This window comes from Myotis lucifugus, unplaced genomic scaffold, assembly GCF_000147115.1.
Source record: "Myotis lucifugus unplaced genomic scaffold, Myoluc2.0 scaffold_256, whole genome shotgun sequence".
NCBI classification, from domain to species: domain Eukaryota; kingdom Metazoa; phylum Chordata; class Mammalia; order Chiroptera; family Vespertilionidae; genus Myotis; species Myotis lucifugus.
In genome coordinates, this window is record NW_005871304.1 from 193,470 (window position 1) to 218,130 (window position 24,661).

A 24,661-nucleotide genomic window follows, 5' to 3' on the forward strand; every position below is an offset into this window, starting at 1 on the left:
AAAAGCCTATGACACTAAACCTAGATTCAATACCTGATCTAACTGCTTTTAACCTCTCCTAGAATCAAAATCTTCTTTTAAAATATATTTTTATTTCAGAGGAAGGGAGAGAAACATCATTGAGGAGAATCATTGATCAGCTGCCTCCTGCACCCCCCCGCCCCCCACTGGGGGGGCATGTGCCTCAACCGGAAATTGAACTGTGACCTCCTGGTTCGTAAGTCCACACTCAATCACCTTACCACTCCGGCCTGGGCCCAGAATCATAATCTTAACCAGTCTGGAATTTTCTGGTTAAGCACCAGTAATCTGTCACATGGGCCCTGAACAGCAATCTGCATGATAAAACCCTCACCTTCTCTTCCCCCATAGAAAGATGTCCCAGCCCCCAAAATAATCCTTCCTTTTCTTTTGTCAGTAGTCCCTTTACTCCTTCTGCCTATAAAAACCTTCTACTTTGCACAGCCCTTCCGAGTGCCCTTCTGGATGAGATGCTGCTCGATTCATGAATTGCTTTAATAAAGCCTATTAGATCTTTAAATTCACTCAGTTGAATTTTGTTTTTCAACAATTTATATTATATAACAAATACTTGTGTTAACAGGGCTATTTGGATGGCAGAATTACAGGCCATTTCTTTACTGTCTTAAGGTTTTTAAAATATATATAACAAAATTTACCATCTTAACCATTTTTAAGTGCAATTCAGTGGCATTACATATTCACATTGTTGTGTCATCACCATCACCCATCTCCAGAAGTTTTCAACATTCCAAATGGAAACTCTGCCCCATAAACACTAACTCCCCATTTATTTCCCCTCCCTCCAGCCCCTTCTGCATGTCTACGAATTTGATTCCTCCAGGGATCTCATATACAAGTGGAATCATACAATATTTGCCCTTCTGTAACAGGCTTATTTCACTTAGCATGATGTTAATTTTCATCCCTGCTGTAGCATGACAGGATTTCCTTCCTTTTGAAGACTAAATCACATTCCATTGTATGGATGTTGCAGCTTGTTTACCCATTCATTCATCCAACAATGGACCCTTGGGTTGCTTCCATCCTTGGCTATTATGAATGCTGCTGCCATGAACATGGGTGTGCAGATATCTGTTCAAGACCCTGCTTCAATCCCTTTGGGTATTGCTAGATCATATGGCAATTGTTCAAAATTTTTAAGAACTGCCAGACTGTTTTCCACAGTGGCTGTATCATTTACAATACCACCAGCAATGCACGAGGGTACTCTAATTTAATTTAAAACTGTTTTCTTTTAATGGCTGCTAAGGAGACTGACTTGAGGGCTTTAGGCTTATTCCCAGTGTTGATGCTACTGTGTGATTTCTGAAATACATGACAAGTTCTGTGCTGGCAACAAGTGAAATCTTCCACAGCAATCTGGGAAAACACCACACACGTTGGTCGCAACTAGTGGCAGCCCAGGTGCAGCAGGGCCACGTCAGAAGACAGAAGCCTACCCTTCGTGCCCCTCCTGCTGCCCTGGGTAGGGAGGCTCCTGAAGAAAGTGGAAAACCTTACTAGGGCACTTACCTCTACAGGCCCTCCCAATGCCAGGTATTCCTGGCGGGCCTGATGTGACCACTGCCCCCAAAGGCCAAGGTGAAGATTTGTTGAGTCAGGCTTCACTGCCTGTTAGCAGAGAATTCGGTCCTGGGCAGCAGGTCCTGTTAGCAGAGAATTCTGCAGCTTTGGAGCTGGCCAAGCTGGCCTGGGCATGGGCCCGAGACTGGTCATGGGAGTTGTTCCCACCCACAGGGAGCTGCAGTGAGGCCTCCAGGAGCCCTTTGAAGTCAGGCTTGCAGCTTCTGAGACCCTCCAACCCACTCTCTTAGGTTTCTTAATATTTGGACCAGGAAATACCTGTATTAAAAAGGAAGTCAGGGTAGGAGTGATAAAAGATGCAGACTCCTGAGCCCAGGCCCTGGATTTGGATTAAGATTTGGTACTGGGCCTGGAAATCTGCATCACTGAAAAGCATGATCAAGTTTAGAAAGTGGATTTGGGAAATAGTTAGCCTCATCCTCTGAGGAAGAATTCAAAGGCAGGGCTGTGGCCCCCAACCTAAGGCTGGCAAGGAAAGCTCCCGACATCAGCCCTGTAGGGACCATGTCTGCTAGGTCTTTGGCACACTGAATGGGTTCAGAATTAGAGTATGAAAGACCAAGTTGGAGGGCAGGGAGCACCCTTCTTTAGGACCCTGCCTCCCTGCGCAGCTGAAGAACCGCAGAGAGAAAAGGACAAGGCTTCAGCCCAGTCTCCAATTCCCCCAGGGAAGAATCAGCAATCTGGTATTTACCCTGATGGTGGTGATGACATTCACAACAGGCATCATGCTGAACTCCATACTTTATTCAGTCCTCAGACCCCACGCAGATGTGGGAGCCCAGGCCATGGAAGCTAACTACCCAGCCTGACCCACAACGATGACAGTGGGAGAGCTGGGACTTTTAGAACCCGTCAGTCTGATTCCACACCTGTGCTACAAACAATAGGGGGGAAGGGAGGAGAATGATAGGAATCAGTTAAAACATCCCCATATTGGCTGTGTGAAACTCTAAGGCACCAGAAGGCACCTGGGAGGCCACTCCTTATCAGGTTGCTTGGTCTCCTAGCAGGTGGTTCGGTGGAACAGCCAGAGCTGGGCAGCCTGATTCTGTCCCAGCTCCCTGCCTACATAAAGTTTTTCTGTTTGTGAGAATAAGTGATAGTGGTAGTAGTACCAGTTGAGATCTTCAGCACTCTCCAGGTCAAACTCTTCCCATTCTTTGATGTGGACTAAGAGTATTCCCAATTCTATGTCAGGTGCTCTAAAGATGTAGCTTCATTTGCCTCTTCCACCTGGAACCTGTCAGGGTAGAAACACTGGAGCTGCAGGTGGGAGGGGCCTTAAGGATCTAACCCCGGATGATGCTGGGATGGAGGGGCTTGGAATAGACAGACTGATCTAGGACCTCCCAGCAGAGCAGAGAGGGCCAGCCCAGGAAAAGGGAGAAACTCAAGGGTACTGATGGAAGGTATGCACAGGGCCTGGGCACTAAGGCACATCCTGAACCCGAGGGAATCTCAGGGGTCATGGTGATGAGACTGACAAGCAAAAATAAGATCGAGAGAGTGGGGCTGGGCTCTCCCCCAGTCGGGGGAATGGCAAAGAGGTTCCACCTTTTCTCCCAAAGCACTGATGATAATGACTGCTCAGAGGCAAGCTGAGGAAGGACATGAAGCTGCATCCCGGAGTGAGCACTAAGGCCAATGAGCAGCGTCTTCTCCAGGCCACACGATCACCTGCAATGGCCCCACTGCCTGCTGGGCTCTTTAGAAACTGCTCCATCAAATGATGCTGCCCAGGCACTGGTTCTCATACTGAAAGATACTTTAACAGTAACTTTTGTCCACTTAAAATTACAGTTATCAAATGTTCTGAGCTCCTAAACTACTATACACTTTAGAACAGAACTTTCCTTTTACATCAAATTCATATTTTACACCACCTTTGACTAAGTTTGTTTTAATGAGAATTTGAGGTTAGCTGTGCCACCCCCAACCCCTCTTTGTGGTTACCTATACTGTCAAAAGCATCACCTCTTAAATAAGGAGTATGAGGGAATGACCCCTCTGCTCACCCCACAGCAAATGCTGAAACCAGACACCAACCTCAGAGCTCCTGACAGCCAGACAGAAACAGTCTAAAATCTGGCCAAAGACTCTCCCCCAGGGAAATTCACCAATAAGAAAATGCAAATGGGTGAACCAGCTCAGTGTTACCTGAGGTTCCCAATCCTACTGGCTCCAACACTCTGGGAAGTAATTTTATGGCAAATAATTTTAGGACTGAAACAATGCATTGTGGGAGGGAGGGAGGGAGGGAGGGGAGGAGGGAGAAAAAGAGAAGAATCTATAATGGGCTTCCATTCTGAGCAACCCAACACCATTACTGTATAGAAAAGTTTTATTAGTTAATTACCCCAGGTGTTCATGCTCTAGGTCACACACCTTTCTCAGATCTGGCCCAGGTTCATAGGCATGTTACCAGATTAGCAAGTAGGAAAATTGTTCTGCAAAATAGCAACTGTCAGCTTAAGGCATTACTAACATTGCAGAAGGAAGCAAGGTTACTAGGATGATGATTTCTGGGACAGGAACCCTCTCTGAAAGGGCCAACCCGTGTAGCTGTCATACTCAGGAGTTGACATTCTTGCTCTGGGTGACAGGTCACTCCTTTCAAACCCACCCACATCATCATACACAAAACACTGTCTAGTCCTCGAGCCTTCAGATTGAGAAGTTAGTTATATAAAAAGTACTGTCCCAGAAGTCTCAGCATATCTGTGGGCCTCCCAAAAGGCTCACTCAGTCCTCCCTGGCTGGAGCAGGGAAGGATGGATTTATATGGAAGGTTGGTCAGGCTCAGTTTTAAAAAATGAAGTCACTACTAGAAATATGGAGCCAGGGGGCAGAAACCCCTGCTGCAATCACATGCTGAATCATTGTCCTCCCAGAGAGCGGGCTCCTACGGTTCTTTCAGTCCATGGAAGTGCTCAGAGCAGGGCAGGCCAGTGTGGCCACGGAGCTGCTGCCTGCCTCACTGCATGCCGAACCACTGCTCCTGGTCAGCCCACTGGGCCGCCTCACTGTCGCTGCCCTCCAGGTCCCCTTCTTCCCCACTCCCTTCCATGTCGTCCACATCCTCCTCCTGAGTGGCATCCGTGGGACTCTCCTCCTTCTCCATCTTCTGCATCCCCTCTAGAGACTTCTGGTCATTGGGGTCCAAACTAGGGGACAACAAAACAAAGGAGAGGCCTGAATCTCTGCCTTGCTTCTTGCTGGCTGATGTGTCATCTCCCTGGCTCACCAGTGAAATGACCACCCAGTCACAGAGAAACTGCTAATGCCTGGCCTCTCCAAACAACTCCAGTTCCACAGGCAGGATCAAGGGAGTTCACCACTAGAAGTGAAAAAAGGCATCTTGTCCTAATTTTTAGAATCCTCAATTTGAGTTTTTCTTCATTTATTTCTTAAACCTTTTCACACATTACCCCTAGCACTATGCTAGAGGAAGCTATCAGATAACACAAATGAAAAAGTAGTAAACACCCATTAATAGAAAAATTCAAATGTAATTTAACAGTATTGGGTTTTTAAGCTACAAGGTTACAAAAAATACTTATTTCCCTGTGAATAAAATTGTTCCATGTTCTTATAATTAAACGTATCAGCACTGCAGGAGTTAACCAAAATCATGCTTACCATGGAACAGATTTGTCAACTCCTAGGTTAGACCCCAGGACCCAAAGCAACCCCTATCTGAGCATTCAAGTTTAATAGCTATGAGCCATTACACGTGCAAAAGCCCCCAAAGTTCAGAAGCTCAAGAACATTTATTTACTTGGCTCCTAAGCAATCTTTCCTCTTTTCTTTGTGACCATCACCCAAGCCAGCAGGTGTCCACCCTCTAACAAATCCCACCTCTAATAAAAGTCTGGCATTTTATTTTCTCACTTGCTTCTGGGCTTCCAAAAAGCAGACAAAACCCATGTGGGAATCCTGTTCCTACTAATATACCTGTAGATTGATTTGTATCATCTCTTCTCTAAAACCTTCCATACAGCTCTCACCCACATCCAGGGCTCCCCCACCCTCTGTACTCCCACCTTGCCGTCTAGAGACTGCTATGAAAGCACTTAGCACGTGGTATCCATCAGTCTGCACGTCTGAGACTGAGAGCAACTGGAACTGCAGCATCCCCAGTGGTTACTGAGATGCCAGGCACAGGAGTGGGGCTCAACTGCTGAATAAGTAAATGAATGTGATCAGACTCAATTAAAGACAGGCCTCACCATGACCTTAAAGACACACAGACAACCCTCAAAGAAATCACTTCTGTACTAAGCAGTAAGAATACCTCTATTTATTTAGTATTTACTATGTACCAGGCACAGTGCTAAGAGCTTTACATGGAATAATCATTTAATCCTCATTTAATCATTTAATACCTAGTACGGTAGATAGATATAGACAAGGAAATTTGTTAGTAACTTGCCCAAGATAACAGGTGGTGAAAGTTAAGTAACCAAACTTCAGAGCTTAAGTTCTTAACTACTACAGTAGGTAAAAACATGGGAAAGTACTCATAATACTTTGATTTGAAAAAGCAGAATATAAAATATATACTACATATAACCCTATAAAAATATGTATATGTGTGGTCAAGGCCAGGAAGATGATTTACACAAATGAAAACAGAAATTATAGTGGTGTGAGCTGATTATGAGTGAAACCATTCTTTAATGTTAATATACTTAAAAAAATTTTTTTGAAGTCATGAATTCACAAATTCCTCCTCTATTATTACTCTGTTTGCAACCGTGGGCACAATGTGTGTGTGTTTCCAGAATTTCTGTGACATAGTTCCCTGCCTTCTCTACCCCTCATCAAACTTCCCCCCAGGAGGCTAAGTGCCTACCTTAGTGCTATACTATACTGGTCCATTGCTTCCTGATACTCATTGACAGCTACAAGGAAATCTCCTAGGATCCGATGCAGGACACAGTCACTCTGATTAGCTAGTGCGTTCCTCAGCAAAGCAATCCCATCTTCGTATTTCTGCTCTCTGCCTGGGAAAAAAAAAAAAAAAAAAGACCCTCATTTTCCTACTTACCCAACATTTTGAAAATACATTCCCATCTCAAGTTGTTGTTGTTGTTTTTTGTTAATCCTCACCCGAAGGTATTTTTCCACTGATTTTTAAAAAGAGTGGAAGGGAGAGAGGGAGAGAGAAAGAGAGAGAGAGAGAGACAGACAGACAGACAGACAGACAGACATTGATTGGTTGCCTCCTACACGCACCCCCAACCAGGGCCGGGGAACCTGCAACCAAGGTACATGCCCTTGACCAGAATCGAAACTGGAACCCTTCAGTCAGAGGGCTGACGCTCTATCCACTGAGCCAAACTGGCTAGGGCCCCATCTTAAGTCTTATACACAAAAACCACAACACTGATCACCATCCAACAATCTATTTGTAGATGTCCTCAAGAAAAAAGTGGTGTGGCAGGAAATAAGAACAAGCTCATCTGAATTCCTATTCCATTAGGAAATCTGCAGTTTGGGTTCTGATTTTTTTTAAAGGTACTATTAACCTAGGTTCAAATAAAAAGCGAGCATGTATTTTATTTGCCAAACTAGCCCAAATCCAGGAGTTCATCATAAATCGGAACTAAAAAAAGAAAAAAGGCTAGCCCTGACAGGTGTGGCTCAGTTGGCTGGAGTGCCATCCCCTGCACCAAAAGGTGGCGGTTTGCCCAGGCAGTGTGGCTGTGGTTGAGCCAAGAGATCACCGTTCAATTCCCAGTGGCATATGCCCAGGTTGTGAGCTCGATCCCCAGTGTGGGGTGTGTAGAAGGCAGCCGATCAATGATTCTCTCTCATCATTGATGTAACTATCTCTCTCTCTTTCCCTTCCTCTCGAAATCAATAAAAATATATTTAAAAAAAAAAAAAAAAGGTAGCAGCTTGATTCCAGATCAGGGCACATACCAGGTTTCAGGTTCAATTCCTAGTAGGCCCATTCAGGAGGCAAATGATCTCTCAGTATCTCTCTATCTCTCTCAAATCAATAAAAACAAGTCCTTGAGTGAGGATTAAAAAATAAATAAAATAAAAAATAAATAAGGCTAAAAGGGAAATCGTTAAGAGAATCCAGATGAGTCAAAACAGCTTGAGTCGGTGCAAACCAGTTATATTCAGCCTAAACTGGTTCAGGACAACTAAAACTGGATCAAAGTGAGCTGAACAAGTAACAACCAAATATAGCTCTATAAGAGTCAGTCACTGCCGATTCAAGCAGATCCAAGCCAGCTACATTTGGTTGTGCTAAACCAATTCATCTGGGCTCAGATCTACTACAAAAGGAACACACTTATCCGATCACCTGTAACCAGCTGAACTGGGGAAACCAACTGAGATAAGATTTTATACAATGAATGATGAACAGGGAAGTAAAGAAAATACACTTACTAAGCAGTTCTGCTTTTTTCACCACAGCTTTAATGTAATCCGGCCTTTGGTTCAGGGCTTTATCTAATAAAGTTTTGGCTTTTTCCTGTGTCACTGGGTCTTCGAGACAAACAGTGGCTAAAAGGGTAAGAGTCTGTGCATTTGCTCCTAGAGTTTTGTAAACATTGTTAGCCATTACCATTGCTTCACGAATACTGTTTGAGGCTAAGTAACATTCGATGAGACCTGAAAAAAATAAAACATAAAAAGCTCAACCACATTACCATTCTAAGCCATGCTTCTACTCTGACAGCCTTCCAAATTATAAACCTTCAAAGTTTCAGACCAGGGGCAGGCCAGGAGAACACTTTTTTTTAATATATATATATTTTATTGTTTTTTTACAGAGAGGAAGAGAGAGGGATAGAGAGTTAGAATCATTGATGAGAGAGAAACATCGATCAGCTGCCTCCTGCACACCCCCTACTGGGGATATGCCCGCCCTTGACTGGAATGGAACCTGGGACCCTTCAGTCCACAGGCTGATGCTCTATCCACTTAGCCAAACCGGTTAGGGCCAGGAGAAAACTTTGATGGTGAGATTAGACTGGACGTTATGTTGATGGAGTAAAGAGTGCTTGTCCCTGCCATAACCGGTTTGGCTCAGTGGATAGAGCGTCGGCCTGCGGACTGAAAGGTCCTAGGTTCGATTCCGGTCAAGGGCATGTACCTTGGTTGCAGGCACATCCCCAGTAGGAGGTGTGCAGGAGGCAGCTGATCGATGTTTCTCTCTCATCGATGATTCTAGCTCTCTATCTCTCTCCCTTCCTCTCTGTAAAAAATTAATAAAATATATTAAAAAAAAAAAAAAAAAAGAGTGCTCGTCCCCAGAGCACTTCACAAATAAAGAAAAAGCCTGCACTTCGAAGGCACCTTCAGTTAGGAAGGTAACGAACACGGCTAAGTAAACTGAAGCATGTATGCAACCCAGCTGAACGTTAGAGGAACAAATATGACACTAATCATTAGCTGAAACCATCACAGATGTTTCTAACAAAACCAGGTTTCCCTGCCTCTTAACAAGCTGTTAATTTCCACTGTGTTCAGTCACCTTTAATGTCCTAGTTTTAGGCTCCTATAAAAAAGTGAATGTCCAGTTCTTTGAAACACAGTCCCCAAAAGCATTTGCTGAGGACTTCCCTAAACTAGATGGAAAGAGCTTCATCAGATGGACCGAATATACCAAGATTAGCAGCTTCTGCCTCTTTTCATACCCACAGCAAGATAGATGTCCTATGGAGACACTTCAAATACAGTCAACTCTTCAAGAAGTTGAGGAAAACAGAGGAAGTATTTTTTGGCACAAAGCACTCATCAAAACAGCTTAAACCCCGAACCCACACAATCCCTGGCTAATTCTCTCTGCATACTCCTCCACCCTAGCACATTCTACCACACACTATGGTACTTAACCAGAAATTACCTAACTCTTAAGGGCAACGTGTTAGAGTCAGAATACAGTAGTCTGCAACTACTTGAGAAGTTATACTTCCCTGCAAAAGCCCCATTGGAATGTCAGAAGGAAATGGAAAGAATGCCCCTACCAGTAAAAGAAGCTAGACTGGAGGCTGCAAGCACCAGAGGGTATGACCAGTCACCCTGATCCAACCTCCAAATGGTAACTTGAGTGAAGGCAGCCCTTGAAGCCTCACTGGCCAGCCAGCTGGGGAAAAACCTCTGCCCCCAACAATCCTTCCCAGCCTGTGTCCAAGCTCTTCAACTGCATTCCTGGGTTCAGGTGAGTCAGGCACGCAGCACAAAGGAATTAGCATGATATAAGCTGCTGAGAGGTAGGGACGTTATAGCTCAGGATTAAGAATTTAATTTGAAACCAAAAGCTTGGTCTGCTGGGGTTTCTTTAAGAACAAATCCACCATAGGTATAGCTCTGACTGACTAAGCAGATTTGTTTTTATTTATTTATTTATTTATTTTACATTTTATTTGTTAATTTTATTGGGGTAGTAATCCACACAGGAAAATTTGTTTTTTTACCCCCACTTTCAAATTTTATTTTTCAAATTTGAACTCATCTTCCTGTTAACAGCAAATGACTCCTATACTCTTGGGTTTATTTTTAAATTCTTTCATATAAAAATATGCTTTGGAGGAACTGCATTTTGTAAGAGCTATTTCAAAGTCTGTGACTGAGTCACCAGATATTGCAGAAGCTGGCACAACTCCTTTGAACTCCTAGGGTCAGTTCACATGAACTTAAAATAGTACATAACAAAACAAGTTTGACCCTGATCAAGCCCACTCTGGAGTCACAATGAACCTACCAATTCCCACAACACCACCATCATATGAATATGGGTTACCCTATGGGTCAGTGGTCGGCAAACTGCGGCTCACGAACCACATGCAGCTCTTTGGTCCCTTGAGTGTGGCTCTTCCTAAGCCTTAGGAGTACCCTAATTAAGTTAATAACAATGTACCTACCTATATAGTTTAAGTTTAAAAAATCTGGCTCTCAAAAGAAATTTCAATCGTTGTCCTGTTGATATTTGGCTCTGTTGACTAATGAGTTTGCCGACCACTGCTATGGGTAATATTTCTGGCCCAATGTAAGGCAACTGTGAAAAAGACTAAAGACCTATAATAACCAAATGATTCAGCACACTGCTGGCACAGAGAGATTTACACTAATGAGTTGTCCACGTTTGAGAAACCAAAAAAAGGACCAAAAATTTAACCTCAACTACTTACTCCATCACCAAAAACAAAACAAAGAGAAATGGATTCTGAAAGTATGAAGTGAAAAGTCCAGCAAAAGCCCTAAATTTAAAGTGCCTGATGCAGTGATTCCCAAACTTGTCTGCACATTAGCAATACCTGGGATCTTCAAAAAAAAACACTGATACCCATCTCCCACTATCAAATATTCTAATTTACATGATATTAGAGCAGTGGTTCTCAACCTTCTGGCCCTTTAAATACAGTTCCTCAAGTTGTGACCCAACCATAAAATTATTTTCATTGCTACTTCATAACTGTAATGTTGCTGTTATGAATCGTAATGTAAATATGATATGCAGGATGGTCTTAGGCGACCCCTGTGAAAGGGTTGTTCGACCGCCAAAGGGGTCGTGACCCACAGGCTGAGAACCGCTGTATTAGAGTAACCTGGCATCAGGACTTTTAAAAGTTCCCCAGTGGATTCCAAAGTACAACCAAGTTTGGGAACTGCCAGCCTAACTAAGCCTTCCATCTGAGTGCTGTTGCCACACCTACAGATTCGCACTGTCATCTATAATTTTTATCTTACCTTCATAACAGTCTAAGCGACAAGGTGCAAGCCGTATAGCCTCCCGAAAGTGGATTATTGCTTCTTGGACTCTGCCCATGTTCCTGAGTGCTGCTCCCTTAAGTAGCAAAGCTTGAACACTATTACTGTTCAGCTGAATGGCCTTTGCTCCTAAATAGAGGGCCCGAGAGTAGCGTTTGCTATAGAAGCTATGACACCTGGAGAAAAAACAAACAAAAGTTACCAGAGAGAACAATACAGGCATACCACACTTTATTGCTCTTTGTTGTTCTTCACAAGTGTTGTGTTTTTTGCAAAATGAAGGCAAGATCTTCTACAAACAAAAATACTATAAAACTCGCTTTATTGAGTTAGTTGGCGTGGAACCCGCAGTATCTCCAAGGTATGCCTATGTAAAGAAACTTCATAGAAGGCCCTCTACATGATTCTTATTACAAACCACACTTAATCTATCAGTGAAAGAACAAAACAAAAATATCTACTAAACATTTATTTTTAAGGGAGAAATCTTGATATGGAGGAGAACCTGATGATCTGGATATGTTAGCAGATCAGAGACATTCAGAGAATTTATAAAGCCAGGTCAATAACAAAACAGCAGCTCCTGTGCTGAGCATGATGCATTCACTATCTCAGTTAATACCTACCCCATGAAACAGCGGTATTGTCCTTGTTTTCCAAAGAACAGAGATTTAAGAAGTAAATCATGTGTCTAAAGTCAAAGACCATAATTCGAATCCAAGTCTTATTATCTCTTAAACCTGTGTTTTCAAGCTATAGCCTATTCAAGAACTACACGTTCCCAAAGAATCTGCTGGAAACTGGGGGGGTGGGGGAAGGGGGAGCGCATAAACATACCCAGAGACCACCCAGGGTTCTGCATGCTGATCAGAAATATTGAAAAGGCGGCAGCCAAGATTCTCCACATCCTCCAGCCGCCCTTCTCGTGCCAGGAGGTAGCCATATACATCCATTCCTAGAAAGGAAGAGGCTCTTTAAACTCCCTTATAAAAGGTAGCACCATCCTCAGAGCCCACACCGAGGCCCCAGCTCCTTAGGATTTGAGCCCTTTCCACCATCATGAGCTCCTTCCATCAGCATTCCCAGTTCCCAACAAAATGATTTATAAAAACTAAAAACAACAGCCCAGCCGGGATAGCTCAGTGGTTGAGTGTCGACCTAAGGTTCAATTTCGGGTCAGGGCACATTCCTGGATTGTGGGCTCGATCCCCCATGTCGGGTGTGGAGGAGGCAACCGATCAATGATTCTCTCTCATCCCTGATCTTTCTCTCTCTCTACCCCTCTCTTTTCCTGTCTGAAATCAATAAAAATATGTTTTAAAAAAGAAAAAACACATACAAACTAAAGAAAAAGGAAAGGAGTAGGACCTACCTCCCAATTTAAAAGTCTGTTATTTTCAGGAACTATTTATCCCTATAGCCTGTGGTGTGAACTACAGCCATCCTAACTCAACCAGAAAGGCCCAAAAAAGGTATCAAGTAAGTTCTCTCTTCCAAGAGGTCTAGGCACAGTCAGGGTTGCACACTTAATATGCCAGTTGGTCTTGAAAAAATGTTAGCCTATTCCAGAAAAAGCAGTAGTTCTTTCTGAGTCTAGTTCATGTAAAATCATCCCTACACACACACACACACACACACACACACACACACTCTTCATTCTCTCATGTTCTATAAAAAGGGCTCTCCATTCTTGTCACTCGTCTCTTAACACTATTCCCCTCCATTCCTTACTATCCCTTCAGATTCCCAGGAAAATGTGTCTCAAGCCAAGATTACTGCAACATTCCCTGCTGGCCCCGACTCTGGTCTGAGCTTCCAACTCCAGGCTGCTGACTACTATCCGATTAGTATTTCTAAAACACCATTTTCATTATGGTCATGGGTAGCTTGGAGAAGAGAAATAAGCACTGGGCAAGAGGGAGACCTGTAACAAACAAATTCATCTTTCCTCTCACTGCTCTGTCATTCTTGTGGCTTACGTGTCTACAAGACTGTTTATTGTAACAAGGTCATTCTGATGGCCTTTTTGGGGTCTTTACAAGCAGACCTCAGCCCTTCTATTTGACTTTATACTGCTATTCCTGAGCATGCACCCTTCACTTACTGACAGTCACCCCACAGTCATCCTTTAGAAGTGCCTGTGGCTTACTCCTTCAACTGCATCTCCTTTCAGATCAGTAATTTTTGTTGTTGTTCACTCCTAATTACTTCCTTCATTTACCTCATCCTTTTCTTAACATCTGTTCATTTATTCCCTTTTAACTATACTAAGGACAGAGTAAAGTAAATCTCCTAAAAAGAGATTACAGTTCTGGGGATGCCATCCAAACTCTCAGTCAGGCACATCATAAATCTATAAATCTTAAGGAGAGCCTATGATCGTAAGGAGAGGCTATAACTCCTTGCAAACGAAAAAAAAAACCTAAATAATGATCTGTGGTGAGATGACACTTGAATGAAGCAAAAACAACTGCTCACATGGAATTACCCAAGTGTTGGAGACACGTCAGGACCAAAAGAATGGTAAATAGCAACTGTTACAAATTTTACAAACTATGTCCATGATAATTGGAATCACAAGATCATGCTACATTTTCACTCTTTCCTGATCTGCCCCTCTATTGTCACTTCTGCCCTGCCCCAAGAATGACTTACCTTTTATTAGATAAGGATCCAACATCTGTGCTTGTTCAAATTTGAGGACAGAGTTTTTATTGTCTCCAGCTCTGAAGTACAGATCTGCTAAGCTTCCCAGTAGATCCACGTTATCTCGTAATAATGACTTTTTCTCTAGTGAACTTTAAGATATTAAACAATGAACCTTAAAACCTGCTATAAATCCTCTTGGTTGTTAAGTTTGGGTGACGGGCATATAGGTACTATTTTCTTTTGTGTATGTATGAAATTTTTCATAATAAACTTTAAAAACAAACTGTACACTAGATTTCCTTATTCTAAGCTTATGATTTTAAAAAAAGTTATACCTAAAAGTTAAAATATACAATTTAAAAATAATGAAATTGTATTATCTAGACATAAAAATTAAATGCAGCCCTGACAAGTTTGGCTCAGTGGATAGAGCGTCAGCCTGCGGACTGAAGGGTCCCAGGTTCGATTCCAGTCAAGGGCATGTACCTTGGTTGTGGGCACATCCCCAGTAGGGGGTGTGCAGGAGGCAGCTGATTGATGTTTCTCTCTCATCGAAGTTTCTAGCTCTCTATCCCTCTCTCTTCCTTTCTGTAAAAAAAAATCAATAAAATATACATAACAAAAAAACAACATAGCATTGGCAAATTTAAAAAAAAATTAAATGCAATGACACATTTCAAAAAAAAAGTTAATAGAATAAGATAGCAAATATACAGAATGCAGAAATCTCTTGTTACCTATAGATAACTATCTGATTGCAGTTTTTCAGTGGACAAAATATGCTATATGGTGTTAAATGTAATATTATTCACAAATGACAGCTACTTGATACTCAACCAAATGACAGCATAACACAAATCCCAGTCTCTTGTCCTTGGACTTTACCTGACTAGAAAGAAAATCCCAGTCCTAGGGACGCAACCCAGATCAGATGCTGCAATAACTATGCTTCTGGGCATGCAAAAAGATGTCTTCCAGGTTCAATCAAGCATGATACACAAAGGCAGTTTGCTTTGCAAGGGTTACTACTTTTGCAAGTACAGAGCTAAACTCGGTCCAAGTTTACAATTAACAGGTGCTCAGCAGAGATTATTACATTTGGGACCATATGGTACATTAAGAGACTAACAAAGCCCAGGGACAACTGGCTGCAACACCAAGAGTAAGCATCTAATTTTTCTGTTTTGCTAATTTAGATATATCAGACCTCCTTACAAGGAAAGGGCTTCAAGAACACTTAGTAATTTTGTGGCTCTCACCAGATGGTATTGATTGCTCTTGAGTTGTCACCAGTATGCACAAAAGCATATGCTTTGATCCACACAGAGAGCCAGTCCAAGTTAGGCACGGTCTGGATGACATTCATTGTCATTGATGCCACCTCTGCACCTTTTACAGATAGGGACAGCAAACCTAACCCAACAGAAAGCAGGAAAAAGAAAGTGAGGCATAGCGTCTCTCTTCTACAATGTAATAACCAACAGGTTACCCTTTCCATGGGCTAAAGGCAACCTCTGTCCTATTCGAATCAAGATGCATATGACAGAACAAACATAATTTATTACTTCTTGATCAGTGAAATACATGACCAACGGTAATCTATTAAATCACCATCTACAGATGAAACTTTTGGAAAAATAAAACTATTCTAGTATACCACCAAGATTGAGAACTACTACATTAGAGAGTAAACACTCCATGGCAGAGAATGATCCGTACCTAGAATGGCATCAAGGGCTAATGGGCACTGCCTCAGCACTTCCTTATAGCTGGTGACTGAAGGGCGCTCCTGACCAGCCTTCTTATACAAGTTTGCCAGCATCATGTTTATCTGTAATAAATAAAACCAGAAGACAATAAGATTAAGTGTATATTGCAAAGAAAATATTTCACCATCAATTTAGGTCCTGATTTTTATTACTAGCTATTACTTTATTTTTTACTAGAAAATCTACCCACAGCTCCATGGAAATAAACAATGACCAACTCCATTCATCAAACCAAACAGAAAATTACCACCTTTGCTTTTCCTATGTCCTCCCATTTCTAAAAGGAAAATCAAATTCCTTTCACTTACCCAACCAAAAGGTCCAATAGTATTTGGACCAAAGATGCTGCCTCTGGAAATGGGAGTAACATTCATTTGAGAAATGTTACAGAATTCTAATTACCTTGATTCTTTCTTGGTCTTAAGACAGAAGATGAACTATTCTAGAAGTGCTCAAGTTTACATTTTTTAAATGCAATTAACATCAAGCCACAGAAAGTGAGGAATTCTTAACATAGCTACTTAAGATGAATTTTCCCCAAAAAGGAAATGACAGACCCAAAAGCACAATGCTTGGCTTCTCTCTGACAATTAGTCTAGCAGCTAGACTCTAGCCTTTCTCATGCTTAAAGCTTTGACCAATAGGTACTGTCTGACTCATCAAAGTTATGCTACAAAAATCAAACTCTAACTGACCTTTAAAAAAACAATGATCCAGAGATTAGTTATACTATTTAAATAACACAATTCAAATATGTAACTCCGCAAAACTTTATATTCCAATTTAAAATTAATAGATCATAACACAACACAGAGTTTGCCAGATCATTAACCTAAGGAAGCAGTCAACATGAGGGCACAAGAGTAAAAAAGCCAATCCCAATCTCTTCAATCTATAGCTTCGTACTCCAGATATTTACTCAAAAGAGTGGGTCTGAAGATGAAAAACATCTGTTCCAATTATGTACTTACAGTATATAAAACAATCTAGTATGGCATAAATCCATACTGATTCAAACAATGAAATAATAAAATACTAGAAATAAAACTATTTTTTTATTTGGCCTCAGATTTTTCCATTTTAGGCTATATTGAAATGCAAAAGAAGGTACTTAAAGGAAAACTCCAGTATTAGTGTCTATACTTAAAAAGAGGTTTAAATTTAAAAACCTTTCTTGACTGCTTGTTATTAACAAATCATGACTGATGGGCCAACAAATATTAAAATTCCCTTTAAACTACCTGGCACTTCAAAAGAATGAGTTTTGAGTACTACCTAGTGAGAAAATCAATTATTTTTAAAGCAGATACTTACTTGGTAACATCACAAAGCCACATTCTACCAGTTATAAACACAGCAGTAATCATTTTCTAAAAACTGAGAAATTATATGTTATATGTTTGCTCTTAAAAGTCAAAGATTTACCAAGATATAATAATCTCACACTGGAATTTTCCTTTAAAATGTGAAGGAATGTGTGGCGGTGTTTACCATACATTAACAGACGTTCATTTAGACGTATTTTGACTCACTTCCTTGTCCTGTACACAGACTGAGAAGCCAGTTAACTCCCTAACGGACAAGAAAGAAAAACTGTAAATATTATAGGTTTATGTTTGAGGAACACATCTTTGTTTGCTCCTGGCTATAATAGCTCTACAGAATGAAGAATATGTACTCCTAATAAATGCAGATTCCTCTAGTCCCTCTTAAAATGATAGCAGTAAACACCAAAGCACTGGATACCACAAAACTGAGCTTCTTTGTCATTACTCATTGTCCCCAAACTCCTTGAAGTCATTAAGGAGGAAATAATGGTGCATTTCCAGTAAGATAATGAACAGGTATAATTCAAAGTTTATAATGAAAACAGCATCTTTCAAAAGATATTCTTCATATATGAAAAAATTATTCTTCAGGTAAGTCTTTCATAGGGTACCAGAACACAAGTTAATATATAAGCATTCAAGCTTATTTTAAGACAGAGTAGTCTGTAACATGCTTCCAAATGTTTTTAATAGCAGCCACCACCATAAAATAAATATACTGGGGAAATAGCTTAATTATAAAAACTCAAAGTCGTAAATACATTCTCATTATGAAGAGATACTTAAACACATTCTCATCAAGTTTGATTGGTTACTTTTAAAACTTAGCAACATTTAGGTGAAAAAACACTAACTAAATACACTAGGTCCTTACTGATTAGATTCCTCTTAAGGACAGTAGGATGAACACAGGCATCTTACAGATAAAATCCTTCACTATTAAGCACAAGTTACACAAAAGTTTTTCAATGAAGTGAAGGAGACAGGTGACATGAAAGAATATGGTAGAATATTAAATACTGACATGAATTCAATCTAAGAGCAAGAATTTGCATTATTTTTCTAAACTGGGCTTAAAAATAAAATACACCCAAAAACCCAAAATCAAAGATGTCCAATATAATACTCCGTACAGAATAGTACTTTAAAGAGTATTCTCACATCCATAAACTTAGTTTTTCCAAAAGTTAGCAGAAAAAGTATTATTATCCTCATTTTATAAATAAGGGGAAAAAATAAGGTTCAGATTGGAATTTGCCCAAGTACACACTACAAACAGCTTGTATGCCCAAAACTCAGACAAGACACCAGATCTTCTGATTTCAGTTGAAGATGTTCTATTCACTACAATATGTTGTGAAATCAAATACAAATACATACCCCACACACAAATAAGTACAAAAGGGTCTTGTAGACTTGATTTTGAAAATGAAGGGATTAATAAAATCATTCACATTGCAAAAAAATAAGGTTCTAAAACAGTATTGTTGCCACCTGGAAGTGTATTGCAATTCATTCTTTTCTACAGTAAGAATAAGCACTAGTATTCTCCAGCTACCATTTTCATCAGCTGAATTTTCAGGGTCTCAGAAGAAAGGCACTCTTCTACCTCTCTGAACTCTTAACTCTTTAACAAGGGAACAAAGTGAAAACCAGAGAGAGGCAAGAGTAAAATGTTCAGATGGACTCCCTAATGCAGTGGTTCTCAACCTTGGATGCACATTAGAATCACCTGGGAATCTTTTTAAAATCCTGATTTCTGGGCCTCATCCTCTGGAAATTCTGTTTCTTTGTTACTAATGTTGTGGCCCCACCCCATAACAAAGAAACAGAATTTCCAGAGGATGAGGCCCAGAAATCAGGATTTTAAAAAGATTCCCAGGTGATTCTAATGTGCAGCCAAGGTTGAGAACCACTGCTCTAATGTATAGTGAAAACATGAAGGAAGAGTGGTGGAAGGAATGGGGAGTTGAAAATGATGTAACAAATTGTTAATTCAACTTACTTTGGGAGTTCTTTGTCTTGAAGGGATCCCATCAAGTATAGCAATGGCATCTTTATCTTGTTTTAGCATCGTGTAACATTCAGCCATTTTGTATTTCACTTCAATTTCAGATGGAAGACACTAAGAGGAAATGAAAACATCTATGGTACTTCTTCATAATCTTAAACATAGGGTTACCATAATATCTATCGCCCAGCAATTCTGCTCCTATATATACAGCCAAGAGAACTGAAAACATATATCCAAATAAAAGCCTACACACAAATGTTCATAACAGCATCTATCTAACTATCTATCTATCTATCTATATATATATAAAAGCCTAAGTGACCGTTATGACCAGATGACCAGCCAGTAGCTATGACACGCACTGACCACCAGGGGGCAAACGCTCAACGCAGGAGCTGCCCCCTTGGTGGTCAGTGCGCTCCCACAGCCAACCTCCCGTGGCCAGCCAACCTCCCACAGTCCCTCCCCCTGGCCAGCCGGCCCTGATCAGCCCCGATCACTGGCCAGGCCAAGGGACCCTACCCATGCACGAATTCGTGCACCAGGCCTCTAGTTAATTATAAGCAAAAAATGGAAACAATCCAAATGTCCAATAGTTAAAATATGATATAACCATAAAATGAAATATTATTTGGGAAAAAAAGGAATGAAGAACTGATTAATTCTATAACATAGATCAACCTTGAAAATGTGTTAATTGCTCTGGCTGGTGTAGCTCAGTGGTTGGAACACAGGTCCACGCACTGAAAGGTCTCGGGTTCAATTCCCAGTCAAGGGCACATACCTGGGTTGCAAGTTTGGTCCCTGGCCCGTCAGGTCCAGGGTGTGTGTGGCAGGCAACCAATCGATGTGTCTCTCTCACATAGATGTTTCTCTCTCTCTCTCTCTCTCTCACCCTCCCTTCCACTCTCTCTAAAATCAATGGAAAAAATATATCCTCAGGTGAGGATTAACAACAAACACACACACAAACAGGGAGTATTGAACACACTGCTTCAAAACTTTTCTTTACTAATATATACAGGCTTTCCAAATTAGCACATATATTTATCTCATTTTTCATTTAATAGTTCCATCATATTGCATCTTATAGCTAAACTATAATTTAAATAGTCCTAACTAATGAACACTTTTGCTTCCGTTTCTTACCATTATAAACAATGCTGCAATAAGCAACCTTAATTATATATCCTATAAATCTTTTGTGAGTCTACTATATGGTTAATTTCTAGCAATGGGATGGCTCCACCAAATGGTAAAATTATAACCCCCCTTCATTTATTTAACTAATTCTTAAGCAACTATCAAAAATTGGCAGGAATTTTCAGATTTCCTATATATTTCCCCAGGTATTCACAGTCGTAAAATTTGAGTTACATTTTAAAGTTATATTTTCATTAACATTATAAAAACACTAGATTTTAAGTTCTGTTTGTATGAAAGGGAGGAACAATGCATGACGTTGGTTAGAACCCAGAAAATTCATAGTTAATTCCATTTTTAGATTCATCCAGAGTGAATTTTGCTTTTAGCCCTAAATGCTTGGTTGGATGCATTCTTTCATCTAAGTGGTTTTTCATCTTTGTTTCTCCAGTCAAGTCCCCTTTAAAATTACATTTTATTTTACATCTTCCACATCAGCCTTATAAATTCTTTCAGTCTCTCTCGCTCCCAGCCCTCCCCCACCAAAATCACACTTTGTATTTCCAATTACCTGACTCTGTGGAGTGGATGTAGAATTGCCAGTTGAAGGTCTCACTTTTGAAGTTTTACTTAAGGCTTTCTTCTGCTGTAAAGCCATGGTATACTTGCTCACAGCATTCCGATATTCCTTATCATGAAAGAGAGAATCTGCATGATACACCAAAAGCTGGTACTTCTGAGATGGGGAGAATAACTCACTAGAAAACAAAGAAAGGATACCCCCTACATGGGTTGTTTTTGAAATGTTAGAAAGTACATGCCTGCCCTTAGTGTCCCTTCTTAGTGTCCAAGCCTAGCACACAGCCTTATGTAATGACAGTTTCCAAAAAAATAAATGTGCCTTAAGTGCTAGTTCCTAAAATTAGAGGGATGAGGCGTACTCTACGCTAATATGGTCAACACATCTAGAAAATTGCCTTAAATATTTCCTTTACTTACTATAAAAGCAATGATATCTTTAAATCTCTTTGTATAACTCTACAAAAGTGTACAAAGAGAAATGTAATATATCTTTTCCTCCTCTCCTTTAACCCAAGACTTAATTTAACAGTTTGATATCCATTCTCTCTTATAGTAACATCAATTTTTAGGATAAGACAAAGAAGAACAATCACAATGATTTAAATAGTATTACCAAAGAAGGGTTGAAAACTTAGAAGAGAAAGTTCATCAATTGAATCCTTTTTAGGAAAGTACTGAAAAGAGGTTTGTAGGGAACTGAAAACTCTTCAAATCCTGAAGAAAATAGAAATACTGAAATATGGAAATAGAAGAGGATAAGCTAATGGAATAGAGTGGGATAGAAAGAGGATTAGTCTTTTTTTTTTTTAAAGTATATTTTATTGATTTTTTACAGAGGAAGGGAGAGGGATAGAGAGTTAGAAACATCGATGAGAGAGAAACATCAATCAGCTGCCTCCTGCACACCCCCTACTGGGAATGTGCCTACAACCAAGGTACATGCCCTTGACTGGAATCAAATCTGGGACCTTTCAGTTCACTGAGCCAAACCAGTCAGGGCGGATTAGTCTTATTTGATAAAGGTTTTTTATTTTATTTTATACACAAAAGTAAACTTTATAAGCACTTGAAGAATTTTTATCTTAAGTCTCAGGGGCTTAAGGACAGTGTATTTAATGAGAAATAAGATTGGATAGAAAATGTTACTATACTCAGGAAGCATTTAGATACTTATGTATATTTATATATTATAACATACATGCCTACTTACATTATCTCTGGAATGATATGTGAGAAACTTAATGTTGTTTGCCTCTGGAGAAGGGAAATGGTGGGGTGATGAGGTTCAAGACTCAGGGATAGGTACTTATCTGCAGACCCTTTCTGCTTTGTTTGAATTTTTTTTTTTTTTACTGTATTGTATTGTCAATTCAGTAAGAAATTTGAAAATATAAATGATAAAGGTCAGAATCTAAATGCCTCTGGAAACTAGTTAACTGCCAGTTTAACCTAATATGAAGAAGTCTAGTCAGAGGATCAGACTGCTTCTAACTACCTTGTAACATCTTCAAGAACCAAGGACAATGACTAACTCCTGCACAGATTCCCAATGGTGGAAACTGTTCCTTGACAAATCACTCAGAACCAAGTGAAAGGCTCCAGAATAAACAGAAGGCTGACAGAGGAGGGCTCCTCCCTGTCAACACTACGTGGACAGTGGCAAAATGATGGGTTAGCACCCTAATGGGAATGAAATGGGAGAGCAGCTGCACTGGAAGCATCCAAGGGGCCTTTCTTCTCTGCCCTATACAGCTTCACAAGCAGGCCAAATGCAAATGGGTCCACCCTGAGTAGAAAATCCTATATAATCAAAGAGTAATATGCAAATTGTCCCCTGGACTAGGAGTTCAACCAGAGTTCAACCAGGGGGCGGGGCTGCCCCACCAACTGCCCCAGGCCCTTCCCCCTGGACAGGCCCTGCCCCAATCAGCCCCCCACACACTGATGGGGCTAGACAGGCCCCACCCATGCACGAATTGGAGCACCGGGCCTCTAGTTTCATGATAATGCCATTTAGAGATAGCAGGCTGTCCTGGTCAGAATGGAGACCCTTAGAGTCAAAAGGACCAAAATCCAGACATTACGGCTCTTCCACTTCCTAGATGTGTGAACTTACAGGTTATTTCACCTTCTTAAGGTTGCATGCACTCCTTTAGCACGTGCAGTAAATGTCTGAGTGCTTACTGTACACAGGCACTGGGCCGACTTCGTTGGGAGTTAAGAGATGTGTTCTTTAACAGGGTGACGTGGAATACAGATCTTCAAAGTCCTCACCAGAAAAAAACAAACAAAACCCCACCTGTAACTACGTGTAGTGATGGATGTTAACTAGACTTATTGTGGTGCTCCTATCACAATAGATACAGAATTATTACGCTGTGCACCTGAAATTAATATAAATGTTACATGTCAATTACATCTCCGTTTTTAAAAGTAAAGTGATGCGCAGACTATAAAACAGGGCAAAGGGATAGGACAGGGTGAAGGAACAACTCTGAGGAGCTGAGAATTCTTAGGAAGGGATTTCTGTGCTGAAACCTATGTGAGGAGGCGGGTCTAAGGGAAGAACTCTGAGCAGAAAGACAAATGCAAAAGCCCTGAGCTGAGGACCGGCCGGGCGTGCTCAGCGTCGGAAAGAACAGACAGGGAGGGACCTGGCTGGAGCGCAGTGAGCCGGGGCCATGAGATTACACTGGGGAGGGAGGTGTCTGGCCTCGCTGGCCCTGGGAAGGACCTTAAAATGAAGACATGTAAGCCCTCAAGGCTGCAGAGAGCCCCGCGCCTCTGCCGTGGTTAAGACTCAGTACCAGGCAGCTCTGACCGCAGGAAAGGGGCCCCTCCCCTCCTCCCGGGGTGTCTCCATTCTCAGGGGTTCGCTGGGGCGAGGAAGCGGACCCTGCTCACACCCTCCGGGGGGAAGGCCCGGCCCAAACGCGGGCGGACCGTATGAAAGCAGGAGACGCGGGGCCTCTGCGCTTCGCCGAAGGAGAAAACGTTCTTCGGGAAGGAGCCGGGAAGAGAGGAACCAGCCCGGCGACGTGACAGTCGCCGTGCCCGGCAGCAGGTGCCTCAGGAAACCCCTACGCCCTCAACTTTCCGGGGCACCCTCGCCAGGGTCGCCCTCAGAGCCTCCGCCTGGCATTTCTTGAAACCGCCACCGCCACTCGACACGTTCCCCGCAGGGAGTTCGTCCCAGGGACCGCCGCCGGCCCCTCCTTCGGGCCCCCGCGCGAGGAGGCCCTCCTCCTCGCAGTCTCGAGGCCCCTCAGCCCCGCTCCCAACCGGCGCCGCTTTCTCCTCAGCCCCGGCCGCTCCCCGCCTCCACTCACGGGTTGTTATTACTCATTGTAAGTAACAAGCTGCTGAGGAGCCGCACGTTGGAGTGCAGCCCCGCGGCCGCCATGTCTCGCACGTGGTCTATCACATTCATCCTGCCCGGCAAGGCCGCGGGGAGGGGTGGCAGCGGCACGAAAAGCCGGTAGGAGATCCTTAGGGAAGACCCCAAAATGGCGGCCGCGGCGGGGTCCATCGGGTCCACCAGTGGCACCGCCCCCAGGAAAATAGGCGACTACTGAAGTTGCCTGAATAAATACCTCGGTTTCTTCCCCGCCCCCTTACAGGTGGAATGATTTGGTTTTCGGTTTGCTTTGTTCTAGCAAAAGCCGCATCATTATGTTAAGTTGCACACTTTATTGGGGACTTACAGTGCGCTGAGGACAAAAGGCACCTGAGTGTAAATACATGTTCAATTGAAATGAATACGGGAGGAATTTGTGTGTCTCAGAAATTCATAATAATGTCTAAACATT

General features: G+C 41.8%; 1 protein-coding gene across 3 annotated transcripts in view; it reads right to left on the reverse strand.

Annotated features, from left to right (window-relative positions):
• Positions 1 to 24,381, reverse strand: part of ANAPC7 (anaphase promoting complex subunit 7) — a 44,964-nt gene extending 20,583 nt beyond the window's left edge. Inside the window, exons 1-11 of one of the 3 annotated variants that reach the window (XM_006099017.3) lie at positions 24,182 to 24,381; positions 20,842 to 21,028; positions 19,119 to 19,238; positions 15,736 to 15,847; positions 15,276 to 15,429; positions 14,023 to 14,165; positions 12,205 to 12,322; positions 11,347 to 11,543; positions 8,041 to 8,265; positions 6,488 to 6,638; positions 3,956 to 4,796 (exon numbers count right to left, since the gene is read on the reverse strand). In XM_006099017.3, the coding sequence (XP_006099079.1) occupies positions 4,607 to 4,796; positions 6,488 to 6,638; positions 8,041 to 8,265; positions 11,347 to 11,543; positions 12,205 to 12,322; positions 14,023 to 14,165; positions 15,276 to 15,429; positions 15,736 to 15,847; positions 19,119 to 19,238; positions 20,842 to 21,028; positions 24,182 to 24,381 (1,797 nt within the window). In that variant the 3' untranslated portion in view covers positions 3,956 to 4,606. Of the gene's footprint in view, positions 1 to 3,955; positions 4,797 to 6,487; positions 6,639 to 8,040; positions 8,266 to 11,346; positions 11,544 to 12,204; positions 12,323 to 14,022; positions 14,166 to 15,275; positions 15,430 to 15,735; positions 15,848 to 19,118; positions 19,239 to 20,841; positions 21,029 to 24,181 lie in introns of those variants that run through there. The other 2 variants (XM_006099018.3, XR_002831707.1) reach the window with 2 other exon arrangements.
• Positions 24,382 to 24,661: the final 280 nt, after the last annotated feature.